Raw genomic sequence first — 18242 nt, forward strand, 5'->3', positions numbered from 1 at the left:
AAGAACCAATTTTTAAAATTAGGGAATTACTGATTTTTAAAAAATCTGTTATGAGAATCCTTTCCTTAGTGCAATTTGTAAAAAGCCCCACAAACATTGCTGCTACTTTAAAAGGTGGCAGCAGCACAAAAGAAATGAGTTCCCCAAATATGTTACAGTTATATCATTTTCAGAAGGATAGGTGAAAGAATTTGTGGTATTGCATTTCCAGGAAGTAGCAACCTTGAAATTACCCTAATTCTCAATATTTTCATTTCTCAAGGTTTGGTGAGATTATATATATATTTGTTTGCACTGATGAGTCAGTTCCAGGCTTGCAGGTGGTGTTAGGGAAGGCCAACAGATGAAAAGAGATAGGGTAGGGAATAAAACTTTACAGTAATGCCCTTGGTTAATGGGGAGTCACATATGTGTCAATAACATACCAGAACATTCTGCAAGCAAAAATTTTTTTTGGGAAAAACTGCCCCGTTCAATTACCTTATGAGGTAGGTCAGCATTGTCCCCATTTCATGAGCTGCAGAGAAGCTAGAAACAGCCCACAAGAGTCACAAAGTAACCCCGCACTAGAATCGTGCCTGCCAGTTTCCAGAGCAGCATCCTATCCCTCAGTCCCCCCACTCCTCCCTACCCCTAAAGAAGACTGTCAGAACTGTTTTGGCTATTCTTTTGTACCAGGGCCTTTCACTCAGGTCTTGCATTTGGCTAAAAAGGATGGAAGAAAGTAAATAGCTATCTATAGGAAAACAGATTATAATTCTGAATATCAGCTATGGCATGGCTGAGGAGAATTTCCCATTAGTTACTCCTTGGGGGTAAAGACTTCACAGGCCAGTACTATCAGCCATTCTGAGGCAGCAAAGTGCCTGAGAGCAGCTGAGCATACTAGCATTTCATTCCTCATCCTCAGTCCTGAAAAGAGACCCACCTGCTACCAGAACAAAATGATCAACTGCCTAGAGAGAGGGAACTCATGACTAAAGACGCAGGAGAAACAGCAAAGAGTCATTCAGATGCATTCAGGGTAGGGACAGCCAACTGGGAAGCCCTACTAATATGTACGGGACATGAATTTTCTGAAAAGAACTAAGCCACAGAAGACCACTTGGCCCATTCAAGTGACTCAAGGGCTGATCCTGGAAAAAAAAACTCTTAAGGATAGCTAAGGTAAGATTAAGTAATTATGCTTTTTTCAGTATTTTAGAAATTTCATTCTTACATATTATCTATGAATTTTTCTCTAGATTTTGATCTGGTAGGTTGTAGTTGGTGGCATTTCTGCTTGAATTTAGCAAAGACTGATGCCTAGTAATCGGAGGTGTCTAAGATAGATAATTTTGTTTTTGTTAATACTCTCTCTGCCAGATCCAACACATCCTTTTGTGCCTGGTTCCATCAAAATTGCTGTGCCCTTTGCTAAACTAGCAACACAAGGTTGATATGATATTAAAAAGTCATTATAGAAGGAGCAGGGGACAGCTGAAGGCAGAGCAGAGACAGGGTGGTTGGGAGAATTCTTAAATTAAATCCAGCATATCGGGTAACCAATGAAAGAAACATGCTTTTGAAGTTTTAAAATAATTGACATTACCTGCTCTGCTTAGAGTAGATAATACATTTGAGGTACCATCTAAAATAAAATGATATGAATTGGCATAAATATATGATGCAAAATTTAAAAATAGATTAGTTCTTCAGTAACTTAAGCACTTTGGTTCTAGGAAACCAGTTGTGACAATGGTGTCCTATGAAATGACTAGCTGTGTGATCTTGGTTAAGACCTTAACCCCTGTGTACCACTGCTTATTCATCTGAAAAAAAAAGGTGATTGAAACAGATTGCCTTCGAGGTTCATTCCAACTCTACCTCTGACACTGCTTATGTTTATTTTGGGTGTTTTCTCTCCTGATTATGGTGAAAATTCCTTGAATAGATCATTATATTTCAACTTGTATTTTGAAAGATCATACCACCTTTGCTGAACCAGATTATCCTGCCACCTGCATTGCAGGAGACAGACTTCACCCGTTTCGATGGACTATAAAACATATCTCCTGGTGGCCAGATGTGTGGCAATGAGCCTTTCCAAACTTGAGGAAGTCCTACTTGAAATGCCTAGAGCACAGTAAGCATTTAACGGACGCTTGTTGACCTCCCTTTTTGGTGTTCTGCCAAAGCTTGTTTGCTCCACTGACAATGGTAGGCTCTGAGAAGCCAGGGGTCACTTTCTTACTCTGATGAGACATGACAGTGGGACCTTAGTGGAGTGTAACCTATATAGTATCTGTATACATCAATGGGTCTAGGATCTTCAATTTCATCCCTGAAGCATCGTCCTCTACTTCAAAAATAGGTGTTAAAACAAGTGCCTCGGATTCAGAGAGATGAAATATTTGGTCCACAGCTAAGTAAGTATTGTTAATTCACATATCAGTACCTCAGAGAAAGGAGCTGAGCTCAGGTCTTCCTTACCCTAAACCTAGAACAGTTCTCTCTTCTACATCATGGCTGTTAGGGATGCATGCCCCCTTGATCTGGAAAATCTGCAAAATGTTTTTGTGCCTTCATACCAGAGAAGTCTGAATTATTATGGTATTAAAAGATAACATATGTTGATATTATCCAATACTATACATATATTTTATGCATTTCTGAGTTTCCAAACTTTCTGTGTCACCTGCTGGCCTTCGTGTGTTGTCTGTGGCTTCCACAAAACTCCCCCCAAATTCCCATTAAATTTTTTATGCCGACCCATTGAAACCATGATGGGGAAAGTCATCACGTGGAAGGGATAACTGTAGTATGCTCACTACAATATGCTGTTGCTGTCGTGGTATGTATAACAGTAGAAGTGTATGCCTATAGGGCGGTATAACAATAAAACACGCTTGCTTGGGGCTGCAGGTGGCACATTGTTCAGCATGAGGGAGGTTCTCACTGTCCTTTGGGGAACAGATGAATGGAATCAGAAGCTGACGGCCGCAGGACTGCCACTTTTTAGGAGACAATGTTCAGGGGAGTAAAAAGGGAAGAAGAGAGATGGTGCATCAGTCACAGTTCAGTATTGTTCACGTAGGTGGGGAGACCATTGGAGCCCGGGTAGGACGGTGCAGCTGTTGGGGTTTTTCTTTCTTTGTGCTTTCACTTGGGTGGCCGGGAATGTTCAAGGGTGTCTGAACTGATTCCAGATTGTGGCCTGTGCTGAGTATCAGAGTCGGAGGAGTCAATAAGAAGCGACTCCGGGTAGATAGAACTTATAGCTGTCTGTCAAATAATAGCAATAACAAAAACAACAGTCAGCATGGATAGAGTGCCTACCATGTGTCAGGCACTGGGCCAAGTGCTTTACAGATATGATCTCATTCAATTCTCACAATAACTGTGTGTGTGAGTGCTATTATCACCCTGATTTTACAGCTGAAGAAACTGAGGCAGACAGAGCTCAAGTCACTGCCAAGAATTCCACAGCTACCAAGTGTCTGAGCTGAAATCTAAACTCAAGTCTCCCTGACTCCAGACCCAGTGTTCATCATGCCTGTCTTAGGGATGCCAGTTATAGTAATGTCCCATCCCTGGACAGAGATGAGGCTTGGGATGTAAAGTGCTGTGCACCCCATGGTAGCTTAGAAATGAGGAAAATAAAATCACAGAATTTCAGAGCTCGAAGGCATCTTAGCATAAAGAAGGGAGATTTAGTTACCCCCCAAGTGAGATGGTCCCCAAAAAGGAAAGAATAGATAACAGAGCTAATGAGCTATTCAACGTGTTAACAAAGTGTTGATAACAGGTCATTCCATTTGTGTGAGGTGGGAATTGGGTTAGTAACCCTCCACTTCAAACACCTTCAGTTTTCCTAAATGAGGGGACTGAGTTCCAGGCGAAAGCAACTGCATGCCCACAAGATTCTGATAATAAGAAATTACGGAGTGACTATTTCTAATTTTAGAAGCTACCTCCTCTCCTATGGTCACTGCTGTGATTTATTCTTGCTATTTTCTTTCCCTTTTAGTCCCTTGCAAAGTGTGGAAGACATTTTAGGCAGAAGGCCATTTTGGATTAAAAACAAAAGAAAAAAAAACATGATCTCTGCTAAATGGCAGTGCCTACCTATGTGTCCCCCATGTCTCTGTATAAGGATTGTGAAACTCACCCACTAATCCGTTCACTGTGCCAGGGCTTTGTAGAGCTATAAATATTGTAGGCATCTGCTCCAGCAATTGGAGAATCTCTCTACACAGGGAGAGCTTTCCATCTATGGAATAAACTGGGTACTTGTTAATTCCTTTGTTGCAATTAATTTAGACGCAATGCATTTCTTCCTCTAATTTCCTATCATTTCAGCCTCTTATTTTATTAGATTGAGTCACATTCCTTCTAAATTCTTCTAGCATTTTTAGAGTTTCTTAAGTTCCCCAAGTGTGTGTATGCCTGAAAAAAGAAAGACATTGGACAATCTCTTGCAATGACTAATTTCCTGATTTTATTTGCTATCCCAATAAAATCACAGTTCTGGAGTTTTTTTTTTTTTTTGTTAAAGCTTTTAGTGTAATTCTGTATGGACCTGACACTCGGTGTTATAAAAATGGAGGTAAAAATGCTCAGTTAGGGATGGTGGTTTTAAATATTATATTTATTTAGCTGATATTTAGGAAAAACTGATTTAGGTTTTGCCTGACTCAGGCATCAACTCACATCATACTCTGCTAGAATTTTCTCGATGGAACTCTCCGACATGCAATGTGGTAATAAATTCTTTCTCCTAAAAATTAAAGTGACCCGAGAGTTTATCATTCTGGCTGTAGTTTTGTGAGAGTAGAATGCATGTATCTGGATGTGCCAGTCCATTAAAGAACAGAAAACGGAGCCCGAGGAACTTATTCTATAAGTTTAGTGGCTGAGCCCACGAAAGGCCTAGTAACTGTTGCCACACTGCTGTGCCCTTTCCCTACATAATAGTCACATATTTAAAATTGTAACATCCTGGGCTGCTGTTTCATGTAGAGGATAAACATAAGCTGGCTCTGATATTACAAACTGGGCCTTCTCCTAAGGGATGGGAAATGAGATTGTTTAGCTTATTACAGCACCAGCTACAGAGAGAAAAATGTACAAAGGAATTATGAACTGCTTTTTATTTAAAAAAATTATCTTTTGTTTTACTCTCATCTTTAAATTTATCTCTCCTTTCTTCCCTCCTAGGGGAGTCATCTTTTTTAATAAAGAATAAAGAGGGAGGGAAGGAAGAACAGGGGAGAGGGAGGAGAGAGACAGAGAGAGAGAGAGACATAGAGACAGAGACAGAGAGAGACAGAAAGACAGAGAGAGAGACAGAGACAGAGAGAGAGAGCGCGCAGTTAAGTAAAACTTAAAACAGCACATCAACAGAGTCTGCAAAATATCTAGTGTTCCACAGCCACAGAACCCGCATTTCTGCAAAGAAGGGAAACATGAATTATTTTCTATCCCTAAGAGATGGTCATTACAGTTCCATAGCTGTCAATGGAGGATTTGACTTTAATGGAAAGTGAAGCCATCCATTTAAAGGAGCAGGACAGGGTGTGCCAGTTTGCCTGTCCCCCTAGAGAACCAGCTAGTTCCATGCCTTTTTTTGCTGACAAGACAAAGCAGCCAATTTCCATTTCATACTATTAAAATATAATAATAAAAGCCTTCCACATGAACGACAAATCTGAGGAGTTGATTTTGAACACCATGTGCCTCCAAACACAGATTAAATCACAATAAAGTCAATAGATGTGATTTGACCTATTTCAAAATGTTTTTCCACCTAAAACCTGTTGGCATGTTCTTGGAGAGTAGGCTAAAAGGTGTGCTCCAAATGGGTGGGTGCTGCTTAGATTTTGTAGGAGCAAAAGCTAGGGTTTGAGGTGACTTTATGTAATGATCCCAAATAGTTTCTTCACCCCATCAGACTAAGAAACCTCAGGAGAATTACAAAAAGACAGAACCCTAACTGAAATAGTCATTGCCCCTTACCTTATTCTCCTTGACCCAGATAAGAACCTTAGACGATGATTTCCATCAGATTGTACTGGTTTGGAAGGGCCACTTTTTTCCTCCCATGCTCCAATGGAGTGTACCCAGTTCCAACTGGTTCCTCGAGCATCTAGCCTGTTTCCACCATGCTCCCTGACTGACCTTCATATTACATATAAGTATGTTGCCTCAATGGGGAGCTAGGTGAGATAGTGGATAGAACGCTGGGCCTGGAGTTAGGAAGACATCTTCTTGAATTCAAATCTGGCCTCAGATACTTCCTAGCTGTGTGGCCCTGGGCAAGTCACCTCACCCTGTTTGTCTCAGTTTATTCATCTATAAAATAAGCTGGAGAAAGAAATGGCAAACAACTCTAGTATCTTTGCCAAGAAAACCCCAAATGGGGTCATGGAGAGTCGAACATGACTGAAAAATGACTGAATAACACCATATTGCCCCGGTAAAGCTAGCCTGCTTTGCTGTTTTGTGTGCTCGGTGTTTCCTTGTATTGTATGGCTTCCCAAACTTTCCAGTCTGCACTGACACTGTAATAATAAGACTTTTATACAGCACCCTGATATTTGAGGTATGTCTCTAAGAGCACTATTTGAATCATTTTTCACATGTCTGAATTAAGATTAAGATAGCACTTATTACGTTTCCACTATGTACAATGCACTGGTGTTAGGGAGACAAAGATGAAAAATAGCGCAGTTGCTGCCTTCACAAAGCTCTCAATCTAGCGGATGGAAAGGGGCATGAACACAAGTAACTGTAACAGGATTAAGATAGGATTGCATATCAAAGACATGCCAAATAGAACAGGCCCAGATGCTCGAGAAAGGAGGGATCGTCTCTAGCTGGGGGGATTGGAGAAGCCAGTACCTGAGTTTAGCCACGAAGGAAAAGAAATGTTTTAACCAGAAGGAGTGTCAGGGAAATAAAGCCCAGTCTATCCCATGCAAGGAGCACGTGTTCAGTTGGATGCTGTGGCCCCACATTGTCTCCCAGTGATGTGAAATGACCTTGGAAGATTACTGCAGCAACTGCATTGGGGATGAATTAGAGAACAGACTGGGGGCAAAGAGAACAGTTAGAAAGAAGACTGTCATAACAAGGTGAGAGTACTGCGGGCCCGAGGCAGGGTGGTGGCAGCAGCAGCAGAAAATGGGGTCAGAGAAGAAACAGGACGGAAAAGTAGCCTGGGAACAAACAGAAGAGAGGGTATCAGTCAAGAACAAGGAAATGGCAAACACTGGCATCAAGTGGTGCAGAGCAATCACAAAGGACTGGAAATCAGAATAAATCAATTAGGGGTCACTGGTGCCCTCAAGGTACTAAAATATGGTGGATGATGGAAACCGTATTTTCAGAGTTTTTGGTTTGGGCCGTGAAGAAGAATCGAAGCTTTAGAACTAGAAGAGGGGTTAGCATCTAACCCCTTCGTTTCCTAGATAAAGAAACAAAGCTGAGGGAGATTAAATGACTTCTCAGGGTCACACAATAGGAAGTGACTGGGGGAGGATTTGAATATCGTTATTCATGACTCAAAACCCAGTACTCTATTCAGTCTACAACCAAGATGCTTAAAGAGAGTGAGACAGGATGATGGCTCGGGAGGATAGCAACCAAAGGAATACTTTTGTCTTTTAAGGACAGAGAAGACTTGAGCATAGATGTATGTGAATGGAATGAGCCAGATGAAAGAGGAAGGGGGGGGAGAGAGAGAGACAGAGAGAGAGAGAGACAGAGACAGAGACAGAGAGACAGAGACAGAGAGAGACAGAGACAGAGACAGAGAGACAGAGACAGAGAGAGACAGAGACAGAGACAGAGAGACAGAGACAGAGAGAGACAGAGACAGAGAGAGACAGAGTCAGAGAGAGAATCATAGAGAGACAATGAGACAGAGACAGACAGATAGAGACTGAGACAGAGAGACAGAGAGACAGAGACAAACACAGAGAGACAGACAGACATGAGAGAGAGACAGAAACAGAGACAGACACACATACACAGACAGAGAAATGAGAAGAGAGGAGAGAAAAGGAAAGAACAAAAGAAGAGAAGAGAAGGGCAGGAGAGAGGAGAAGATATCGGAAGGAAGAGAAGAAGAGAGGGAAGCAGAGAGAAGAAAGAAGGGGAAGAGAGCAGAGGAGAGGAAAAGAAAGGAGAAATGAGGAGAGGTGGGGAGAGGAAGGTAGAGGGACGGAAGGGAAGGGAGAAGGGGAGGGGGGCGGGATGAATAAACAACAGAACAAGGTCACAGAGAAAAGAATAGGAAAAAGAGGACTTAAAACAACATTCTGAAGTAATTTGGCAACTACCGCCATCAAGACCATTCATTATCCTGATAGGGAGGAAGGGGAGCTAAGACAGCAGCACAGCAGAAAGTACAGCCAAGTTCTGTGCCAAAGAGATTTAGAAAATGCCCCAGATCAAGTTCTGATTGGGAAATCCAATTTTAAAATATCAATGAGTCGTATTTCAAGCCCAATATTTGACCTGGAGAGACAGACAAACATTTGTGGACACTGGAGTTAGGAGTCTTGCTAGGAACAGCGATGCCAGCCCAGGGAGAGGCTGAGGGCCAGGGCAGGAAGGGGCAGAGAGGTCTACGGCTGGCACTCTGCTGCTCACTACTCACTAACAACAACAACTCAGTTCTAGTTCACAGATCCAGGATAGCTTGAGAGAGGACTGTGCTGAGGGCTGGGGGCAGCATTTCAGGGTGAGGGGCAGCGAGTGGCTGACCTTTGGCTGTGGACTGAGCTAGGAGCAGCCTGAGGAACAGCAGTGGATTTGTGGCTCTGACCCCAGGGGTGGAGCGGGGTCTCAGGTCTAGCCTCCAGTTCAGTCTGAAGCCTTCAGTGGAATTATAAGGGCAGGATGCCCAGACCAAAAGGAAAAGGGCAACTCTATTACTCTGAACCAGCAGTTTTTCATTTGGCTGATAGTGCCCGAGTCCAGCATCAGTTTATGGAAGATCCAAATGAAGCTTGGCTTGCTGTTCAGACCCAAACCCAGGCCAAGAACTTGCAGAGCTCAGAACAGAAAGGCAGAAATCAGAGCACCTTGGGAACCCTGAAAGCCTTTAAACCCCCAGCTTGAACAGTCTGAGATTCTGAAATAATATAACAGCTAATACTACAAGAAAGCATCAGCAACTGGACCAGCTTACACATTCTTTACAGAGATGTACAGAGCCTGGACCCAACACCAGATAATGGTCTGGAAGAATAAGCAAACAAAAACAAAAGAATCTCATTGTAAAAAACTATTACGGTGACAGAGAAAATCAAGACATAAACCCAGAAGAAGAGAATGACTCCAAAATATTTACAAGCAAAGGCCCAAAACAAAACTCACAGGGCCCTCTAGAATTCCTGGAAGAGATGAAATAGGAGTTAAAATGTTCTTTTATAAATGAAATGAGAGCAACAGAAGAAAAAATAGAATTATGGAAGAAAAATATGGAAAGAAAGTGAACAGTTTGGCACAAATAGTACAAAACTTTACTCAAGTAACAAACATTCTGAAAATTAGAATTGCCCAAATAGAAAATGAGACAACAAGAAAATTTAAATACAAACCCAAAAAACTGAAGAACAAGTTGAAGAAAATGTAATGTGTCTCACTGCAAAAACAACAGACCGAGAAAACAGGTCTAGCAGAGACAATTTAAGAATCACCCGAAGGCTATCATCAAACAACAAAAAAGCTTATACTTCATATTGCAAGAAATCTTAAAGAAAACTGACTACACCTCTTAGAACTAGAGAGCAAAGTAGAAATGGAAAGAATCCACTGGTCACATATTGAAAGAAACCTCAACATGAAAATTACCAGCAATGATATAGCCATAGGCCAAGCTTCAGGTCAAAGAAAGAATGCAGCAAGCAGCCAGACAGAAAGAATGCAGGTACTGAGGAGCCACAGTCAGGATCACACACAATTTAGCAAACACCACTATAAAGAGATAGAAAACCTAGAATATCATATTTCAGAAGGCATAAATATAGCCTAACAATCAAAAATAACCTTCCCAACAAAACTGAATATAATCTAATGGGGGGAAATGGACCTTTAATGGAACAGAGGATTATAAGACATTTCTGACGAAAGACCAAAGTGATACATAAAGGTTAGGAGAACACAGGGCTGAGCATGAATAACAGATAAAGTGTGTACGTTCTGAAATGGGGAAACGATACATGTGTGTCTTCAGAACCCTGTCTGGGGTCACAGAGGGAGTCTAATTAGACAGAAGGCCTGGAAATGGGTCTGTTGTATTTTGATCATTTTAAAAGAAAAATGGAAAAGGAAGGGAAGAAGACTACACTGGGGGTGGATGAAAAGGATGGGATCTGAAACATCATCTCATATTTGGAGTATTGGAGTCTGTACAAACAGAGGAAGGGATGGAAGGGGCAAGTGATGTGTGAATGTTGCTGTCATCTGCAGTGGTCAAATGAGGGAAAATATATACACAGACTTCAGTACAGAAATACATTTTACTCAACAGAGAAAGAGGCAAAGGGAGAGCAAAGAATAAGGCGGAAGGAAAGTGAAGGGAAGGATTGGTCTTCAACAAACCAAACTTTAACCAAGGCTATATAGCAATATTTGCTGGAAACTGAGGTTGTACATCAATTAGGGAATGACTGAACACGTTATGGTATATAAAGGTAACTGAAAGCGATTGTGCTGTAAGAAATGATGAAGGGGATTATTTCAGAAAAACTGGGAATTCTTGTATAAACTAATGCAAAGTGAAGTGACACAGCCAGGAGAATGTTTTCTGCAGTGACAACAATATTGTAATGAGAAATAATTTAGAGGGACTTAGAAACTGTGACTAATGCAATGATTAAGCATGATTTCAAAGAGCTCATGAGGAAACACTCTACCTGACTCCTAGTGGAGAAATAAGAGATTCAGAGCGCCAATTAAGAGATTTTTGGGGACATGTCTAATGCAGGAATATGTTTTGCTTGATCATACCTGTTTCTTTCTAACAGGGATTTCATCTTTCTTTCTAAACTGGGGGGAAGGGAATGAGAGGGAGAAATGGTAGATTGTTGTTGATTGGAAAACATTAATTTAAAAATAAATATTGATATTGGGGCTGGAGAATAAGAAACCTTAACATAATCAACAAAATTCTTACCAAGGCTTGTTGTTTCAACTTCTGCCACCTCTGCAAAAGAAAAGATATACCGTTACTTAACATGTAACACTTTAAAAGTAGGAAATGCACATTTTAAGAAAGCCAAACAAATTCATACCTGGAGTACCATTGGGGGATGTGATTAATGTTATAATGGAGGCATCAGCTACAAGGTAAAGAAAAAGAGGAGAAACCTAAGTAGGCCTTTAAGGCAATCATGTCTTTGGAGACATACTTTAAAAAATTAATTTTTTTCCTACCATCCAGTCTTAATCATACGGGATACCTCTAGAACATAGCTAGAAGTTTTCTTCCTTATTCCCCCATTTATTTATACTTTTATGTGCCCCAGAAAGATTTCTTTGGTTACATTTATACCAGTTTCTTTCATGGAGTTTTACTTTAAAGAGAAAGCCTCAATAACACATTAAAACCTACAGTGAATGGTCAGGTCAACTTCAAAGTGGGAGGGACAAGCCCACCCAATTGATTTGGAAGCTCGTACTCACATTTTCTAATTTCATAAATAGAAAGGTGACATAAAAATGAACAATGAGAATTTCAGAGAAATATTTTTAAAGAGGAAATCAAATGTGATGCACAGCTAAGACCAGTGAGGAATAAGAGATATTATATCAATCAGAGTTGCCTAGGCAAAGACACCCAACTGTCCTCTGGGATCCAAGAGCTTTGCACAGAGCTTGGCACACAGTAGGCAGTTAATAAATATTTGTTGAATAACTGCTATGAGAAACACATTGATTCATGGTATTAGAGATGCAAAATTAGGAAAAGAAAAGAAAATGTAATTCTTTTTTTTTTTTTTGAGGCAGCAAGGTGGGCTACTGGATATAATGCTAGACCTGGAACCAAGAAGAATTGAGGTAAAATCTAGCCTCATGGGGTGGCTAGGTGGCTCAGTGAATAGAGCACTGGCCCTGGAGTCAGGAGGACCTGAGTTCAAATCCGACCTCAGACACTTGACACACTTACTAGCCATGTGACTTTGGGCAAGTCACTTAACCCCAACTGCCCTCCAAAAAAAAAAATCTAGCCTCAGATACTTACTGGCTGTGTGACCATGGGTAAGTCATTTTATCTCTGTCTCCCTCAGTTTCTTTGTAAAATGGGGATAATACTAACACATAATTTCCAGGGTTGTTATGATGATAAAATGAGATCATATCTGTAAAGTACTTTGTAAACCTTAAAAGGCTACATAAATGCTAACTACTATTATGTTTTAATTGTTTAAATGTTTATACAAGAATTCCAATTTTTTTCTGAAATAATCCCTTTCATCATTTCTTGCAGCACAATAGCTTTCCATTACATTTATATACCATAACTTGTTCAGTCATTCCCTAACTGATGTACAGAACATCAGTTTAATTTGAATTTTCGTTAGGGTATTGATTTTCACATTGCAATAAAAACAGAAGGTTGTCTTTAGGAAACTATTGGTGATAGTTTTAACTTCATGATGTTCATCAATCACTAAGTCAATAAGCATTTATTAAAGACCTACTATATGTCAATCACTGGACTAGTTGCTGATTATATAAAGCCAACATATGAAGTATATACAACCTCCAAGTCAGTCACTGCTTGCAATTAGCCGGATCAAGGAGTTGATTTGAACAAAGTGGGTAGAAAATTGGATTCTAATTTTCTTAACAAGTAAAGGCTCATTTACAACTAGAGCAAGAATAACCATAACAAGTGCTCTTATATCTTAGACACGAAGTCCAGAAGTAATTCTTAGGTCCTTTATGCCACCAGTTTTTCTATATTTGCCTGTTTATGTTACACAATTGTCTGAATGTAATCGGTATAAAGAGGGTTTCAACACTTCATTTGGGGATGAAGTTCCTCTTCAGCTCATTGCTGTTCCACCTTGGCACAATTTCTTTGTAAGTTATTAACAAATGTGATCTTTATTAAAATTATCAACGCTATTTAGGAATCCCCCATGAAACATTTCTAATTATGAGCTATTCTATTCAATATTTTCAGGTTTAAGTATTACAAAAAGCAAGTGGATGAACTTCTACTTAAGTATGACAAAATAAACAAAACATAGCAGGGTACATATCTGTCAGCCAAGAAAGACACATTCTGGGTGTGTCAAGGCCCTTGGCTGGCTCTTTGAGAACACCCACATGTATGTGAATTGGCCGATCTGCACATGTGCACGCACACACAGACACCCTGTCTGCATTAATATTTCCATATTTTGTCATTTTCATTTATAAAACAACAATGACCAGGGTTGTTCTTGAAAAATAAGACAGGACACAATAAATAGTCTCAGTGGTAAGATTGAATGAATGGAGTCTCCTCTTTGAGTAGATCCAGATATTAGTCTAGGACATTAGCTTCACTCAAGGAAAGGTCAACTTATGGCAGGTCTACTGTGACTATAGCAAACCCTCTTCACGGCCCCATTGTCTCTAACCTGCCAGGCCAGTATCAGTCAACGTTTCTTTCAATAAATCTAACAAGTCTCACTTAGTACCATACACAAAGATATTCTGGATTATTTGGTAGGAGGTCCCATGTTATAATGGAAAGAAGACTAGGCTTGGAGCCAGGAGCTCCTCAGTTTAATTGATGATGCTTCCTAGCTGTCTGACATAGTTCAGTCTCAGTTTCCTTATCTGCAAAATGGGGAATAATAATGGGATCTCTCTCACAGGGTTATGATGAGGATCAAATGAAATAATAATAAGTTTCCCATGAATCCTAAAATTATACATATGTATGTATAATGAGTATGTGTATATATATATATACACAAAGATGTGTGTGTGTATGCACATGCACATATACACATTTAGACCTGCTCTACAGCTGTTAGTCTTAGAACACTGCCTGCCTGGAGAAACAAAAGTGAAGTGACTTGTCCACAGATACACATCCAGCAGGATTTGAACCCAGGTCTTTGTAGTGTCAAGCACCCTAGCATACCCAGGATGGCTGCTAGCACAGGTTCTTTGATCTGCTTTTCTAAAGAAAAGCAACTCAAAAAGGGTTAACAGTCTTACTTTAATCAAACAAACATATATCATTGACCTAGTTAAGGGGGAAAAGTCAGCACCCTGAACTTCAGAGAATACAAACAGAAGTTACAAGCAGACAAAAGTACAGATAGAGAACATAACATAGTTCAGCAGACAGGGCTTCTAGCCGTCTGACCATTACATCCATACCTAGTTAGTCACCAGAGAGAGAGAAGCACCAACATCTGGGTTTTCAAACCTGGGGGGGGGGTGCTCAATGTCTAGAGTCTTATCTGGCCAAATCACAGACCTCTTCCCAAAGTGAGCCCCAAAGCAAAACCTCGGCTCAGAGGTATATACAAGCCTTCTCCAGGGTCAGAGAACATCACAACCCTCCTGACCCAGTTGACTACAAAGCAACAAAAGTTGTGCCTCCTGAAAAACAAGCCTGCCTCCAAGCCAGCTTCTTCTGTGGACTCTGCTTCCCTTCAGAAACTCCTCCCACCACAGGGGAAGGTCCTCAAGTTCAATTTGGGATTATTAAGGGGCAGGGAAGATCTTCAAATTCCTATTATCATTACAGTCTTATATAGGTTGTCCCAAAAGTCTTAGAGTAGTTTTAAACTTTAATAGTTTAAAAAGCTATTCAATAAGATACTTATATAAACTGTTAAAGCTTTAAGTTGTCCTAAAACTTTGGATACCCTGCATATAAATATAAGTAATTACTATAAAATATAAATAAATATAAATAGATAAAATATAAGTAATTACTATACTATATATACTATAAATATAAGTAATTACTATTATTTGTTCTAAGAATTGATCACGGACAAAATAAAGTAATTGATATGGATACTCTTTTAAAAAAAGGATCCCTATAAAAATGCAGTCTATATAGGAAATGTCATTACCTATACATATTTTCAAGAAATGAATGAAATTTTCAACAACATTTTATTTAATTAGCATAAATGAGATTTCATAGGAAGATATAGGAGACACATAGGAAATCTCATTAATTAATTAGATTAAATTAATCTCATTAATGTGGAAAAGTCCCCAATAGCTAATGAAAGCTTGTATTCCCTATGAAATTGTCATGGCTAAAATTTATGCTAATTAAATAAAATGTTGAAAATTTCATTCATTTCATTTCTTGAAAATATGCATAATGAGATTTCCTATGTGTCCAGACTTTAGGGACACCCTGTATTCTTACATCTTCCAAGAGTCTGTTATCCTAAAATTTAAAAAGGAGAAGTATGTCCCTCAGTTTAAATATCTGTAATAAAAAGCAATAAGCTAAACTACTATGGGCTCTTATTGGGAGCCCAATATGTAACAGAGAAAAATACAGTTTAACCCAGTTAGGCTTTAAGATTCATGGTTGAGTGTAAAGTTTTGAGAGCCAGGTTCTAATCACATATCTGCCATCAATTCACTATGCGGCCATAACTGTTACTTGACCTTAGCTTATTTGCACTAAAAGTTTGTGATTAGTTTGGTAGGTCTCAGTAAGTACGTTCCCTCTGCCAATTTACATCTGTACCTGATTTGCAATTTATAGTCTTAAGGATTTGTCTATAGAACCAAGAAGGTATAGGACTTGCCCAGAGTCATATAGTCAGTATGAGTGGGAGGCTTGACTTCAACTCAGGTCTTCCTAACTCCAAGGCCAGTTCTTTATCACCATGCCACCTGCCTCTCAAAAATCAGTCATTATCTCCTCTCTCTCTCTCTCTCTCTCTCTCTCTCTCTCTCTCTCTCTCTGTCTGTCTGTCTGTCTGTCTGTCTGTGTCTCTCTCTCTCAGAGGCAATCAAGGTCTTGTGCAGGGTCACACAGGTACTAAGTGTCTGAAGCTGGATTTGACCTCAGGTCCTCCTGACTCCAGGGTGGGTGTGCTATCCACTGTACCTCCTAGCTGCTCCTACACCCCCTCTTCTTAAGAGCCTTTCTAGTTCAAAGAGCCTCTGAATAAGAGCCTTCCTCTAATTCCTCCTAATACCAGCATTTTAAATAGGTCACAATGTATTTCTTGAATAAGTTTAACTTGAAATTAGCTCATATGTGCCCTCAAATTTTCTTGTTCATAGAATACCTGGAGGTCTTTCTATTTTTTTCCCCTGTGGGTACTAAAGGAAAGTTTATTAAATAGTGGGCATTTAAGGGAACAAATTGTCTTTCTCATAAAGGACACTTCTGATATATTGATCCCAGCATTTGGCCCTGCCATTCTTTGGGAGAGATTTGAACAAGAACATTGAGATTATGAAAAATCTAAGGTACTGTCATGTTTGAAAACCATTAATTTATTTTACAGCATTCCACATGTCGATATACTAAGCATATGTCTATTTTTCGTGTGATTGATTCTTATTGGTTGTGGGTTGTTTTTTTTTTTAATGACAGAATTTGAGATTGGGTAGCTCAGTGAGTTTTTTGTTTTGCTTTTAAGATGAGATATCCATGTCTTTCCCAGGCTGGAAATGTAGAAGCCTGACCCCACCAGTGACTGGGAGAGAAATTTTGACCATCTGTTTTTAACTTGGGCTGGTTTGCTCTTCCTTGGGCAGCCTGGTAGCCCTCCACTCCCTGGGGCTCACCATATTGGTGCTAAATTTATTGTGAATGCCCAGTTGATTTTATTCTTAACTGCAGCACAGGACTCCTGAACTCAAGCTATCCAAAAGCTTCAGTCTCGTCAGTTAGCAAGTATAACAGACAGGTGCCACCATGCCTGGTACATAGGTTGGCTAAACTTTCACTAGGGTTTCAGTTATTCTGGATTTGATCCTGGGCCTCAGAGAAATCTTTATTTAGAGGATGAAAAGAGGATTTTCCCCAAAATAATGACATATGATACATCTGTGTCAGATAATACATGTAAAGTGCTGCACAACACTCTTACCAGTCATAGTTGTTCCAGCTGATGGAGTGGAATTATCAGTAATTGCTGCAAGATGAGGGGAAAGTTGGAAATTTATTTCATCTATTAAAAAAAAAAATATATAAATTAATGTTGTTAATAGCAATAGAAAGTAAAATGGTAGTTTCAAATAGCTACCACCAGAGGGCAATTATTGTCTGTCAAGTGATATTAATTAATTAATCTTTGTCTCCCTGTCTTGTTCTCTGACTCTAAAAAGGAATGTAATCAAAATCTTTTTTTTTTTTGTTAGAGCAATCAAACCCCTAAAAAAATCACCTAACTCTTTAGATGAAATTCTAATCTGTCTTCTGTTTAATATAAGTAGTACTTGGTAAGTGTAATTCTTAATTTTAGTTCTTTTTGATGATTTCTAAATGATGGAATTGAAGGTAGAGTCATCAGACCTATTACAGCCCTCAAAAATAAATGAAGATGGTACGTCATGTTAATTTAATTCTTAAATTGCAAATTTTAGAACTATGCATCCATTGCGTCTTCTCAAACAACCTGGGCCTGACTTTTTTGGATATATGTCTTACCCCCATTTCTATCAAGTTCTATATTTTTAGTAGATGCACACAATCATTTTAAATCATTATGTATTTTTATTATCATTGTCACAAAGGCATAGTCATTTACAGAGTGTTAATTAAGCCATGAGAGGCAGAATAGTATAGTCAAACCAAGTCAACAAGAATTTATTAACCACCTACTATGTACTAAGCACTAGAAAAAGAGCCAGCCTGAAAATCAAGAACAGCAGAGTTTAAGTCCTTCTTTTAAAACTTATAAACTATATGCTTATGAGCAAGTCACTTAATGTCAGTGCCCAGGCTATTCTTTAAATTCTAAGTTACAGATGAGTTGCCAGTCTACAAGAATTAAGGTGGATGAAACTACCTATTCAAAGGAAAGGAAGGAAGGAAGGAAGGAAGGAAGGAAGGAAGGAAGGAAGGAAGGAAGGAAGGAAGGAAAGAAGGAAGGAAGGAAGGAAGGAAGGAAGGAAAGAAGTAGGAAAAAAAGAAAAAAAGAAGGAAGGAAGGAAAGAAGTAGGAAAAAAGAAAAAAGGAAAGGAAGGAAGGAAGGAAAGAAGTAGGAAAAAAAGAAAAAAGAAAGGAAAGGAAGGAAGTAGAAAAA

The 18242-nt window shown here is 39.4% G+C and overlaps 1 protein-coding gene and 1 long non-coding RNA gene across 3 annotated transcripts in view; one reads left to right on the forward strand and one right to left on the reverse strand.

Moving 5' to 3' along the window:
- The window catches only part of ADGRG2 (adhesion G protein-coupled receptor G2), a 176602-nt gene that overhangs the window by 63258 nt on the left and 95102 nt on the right, over nucleotides 1-18242 (reverse strand). Inside the window, exons 5-8 of one of the 2 annotated variants that reach the window (XM_069100723.1) lie at nucleotides 17085-17129; nucleotides 11286-11333; nucleotides 11168-11197; nucleotides 1592-1630 (exon numbers count right to left, since the gene is read on the reverse strand). In XM_069100723.1, coding sequence (XP_068956824.1) covers nucleotides 1592-1630; nucleotides 11168-11197; nucleotides 11286-11333; nucleotides 17085-17129 — 162 coding nt within the window. Of the gene's footprint in view, nucleotides 1-1591; nucleotides 1631-11167; nucleotides 11198-11285; nucleotides 11334-17084; nucleotides 17166-18242 lie in introns of both variants that reach the window. The other variant, XM_069100722.1, reaches the window with a different exon arrangement.
- Nucleotides 4-18242, forward strand: part of LOC138171260 (uncharacterized) — a 24408-nt gene continuing 6169 nt past the window's right edge. Inside the window, exon 1 of the long non-coding RNA XR_011170842.1 lies at nucleotides 4-1167. This is a non-coding gene — a long non-coding RNA (uncharacterized lncRNA). The remainder of the gene's footprint in view (nucleotides 1168-18242) is intronic.

The sequence above is a fragment of the Petaurus breviceps genome, unplaced genomic scaffold (assembly GCF_028583685.1).
Source record: "Petaurus breviceps papuanus isolate PSGF00001 unplaced genomic scaffold, PetGlider_PUasm1.0 419, whole genome shotgun sequence".
Taxonomy (NCBI): domain Eukaryota; kingdom Metazoa; phylum Chordata; class Mammalia; order Diprotodontia; family Petauridae; genus Petaurus; species Petaurus breviceps.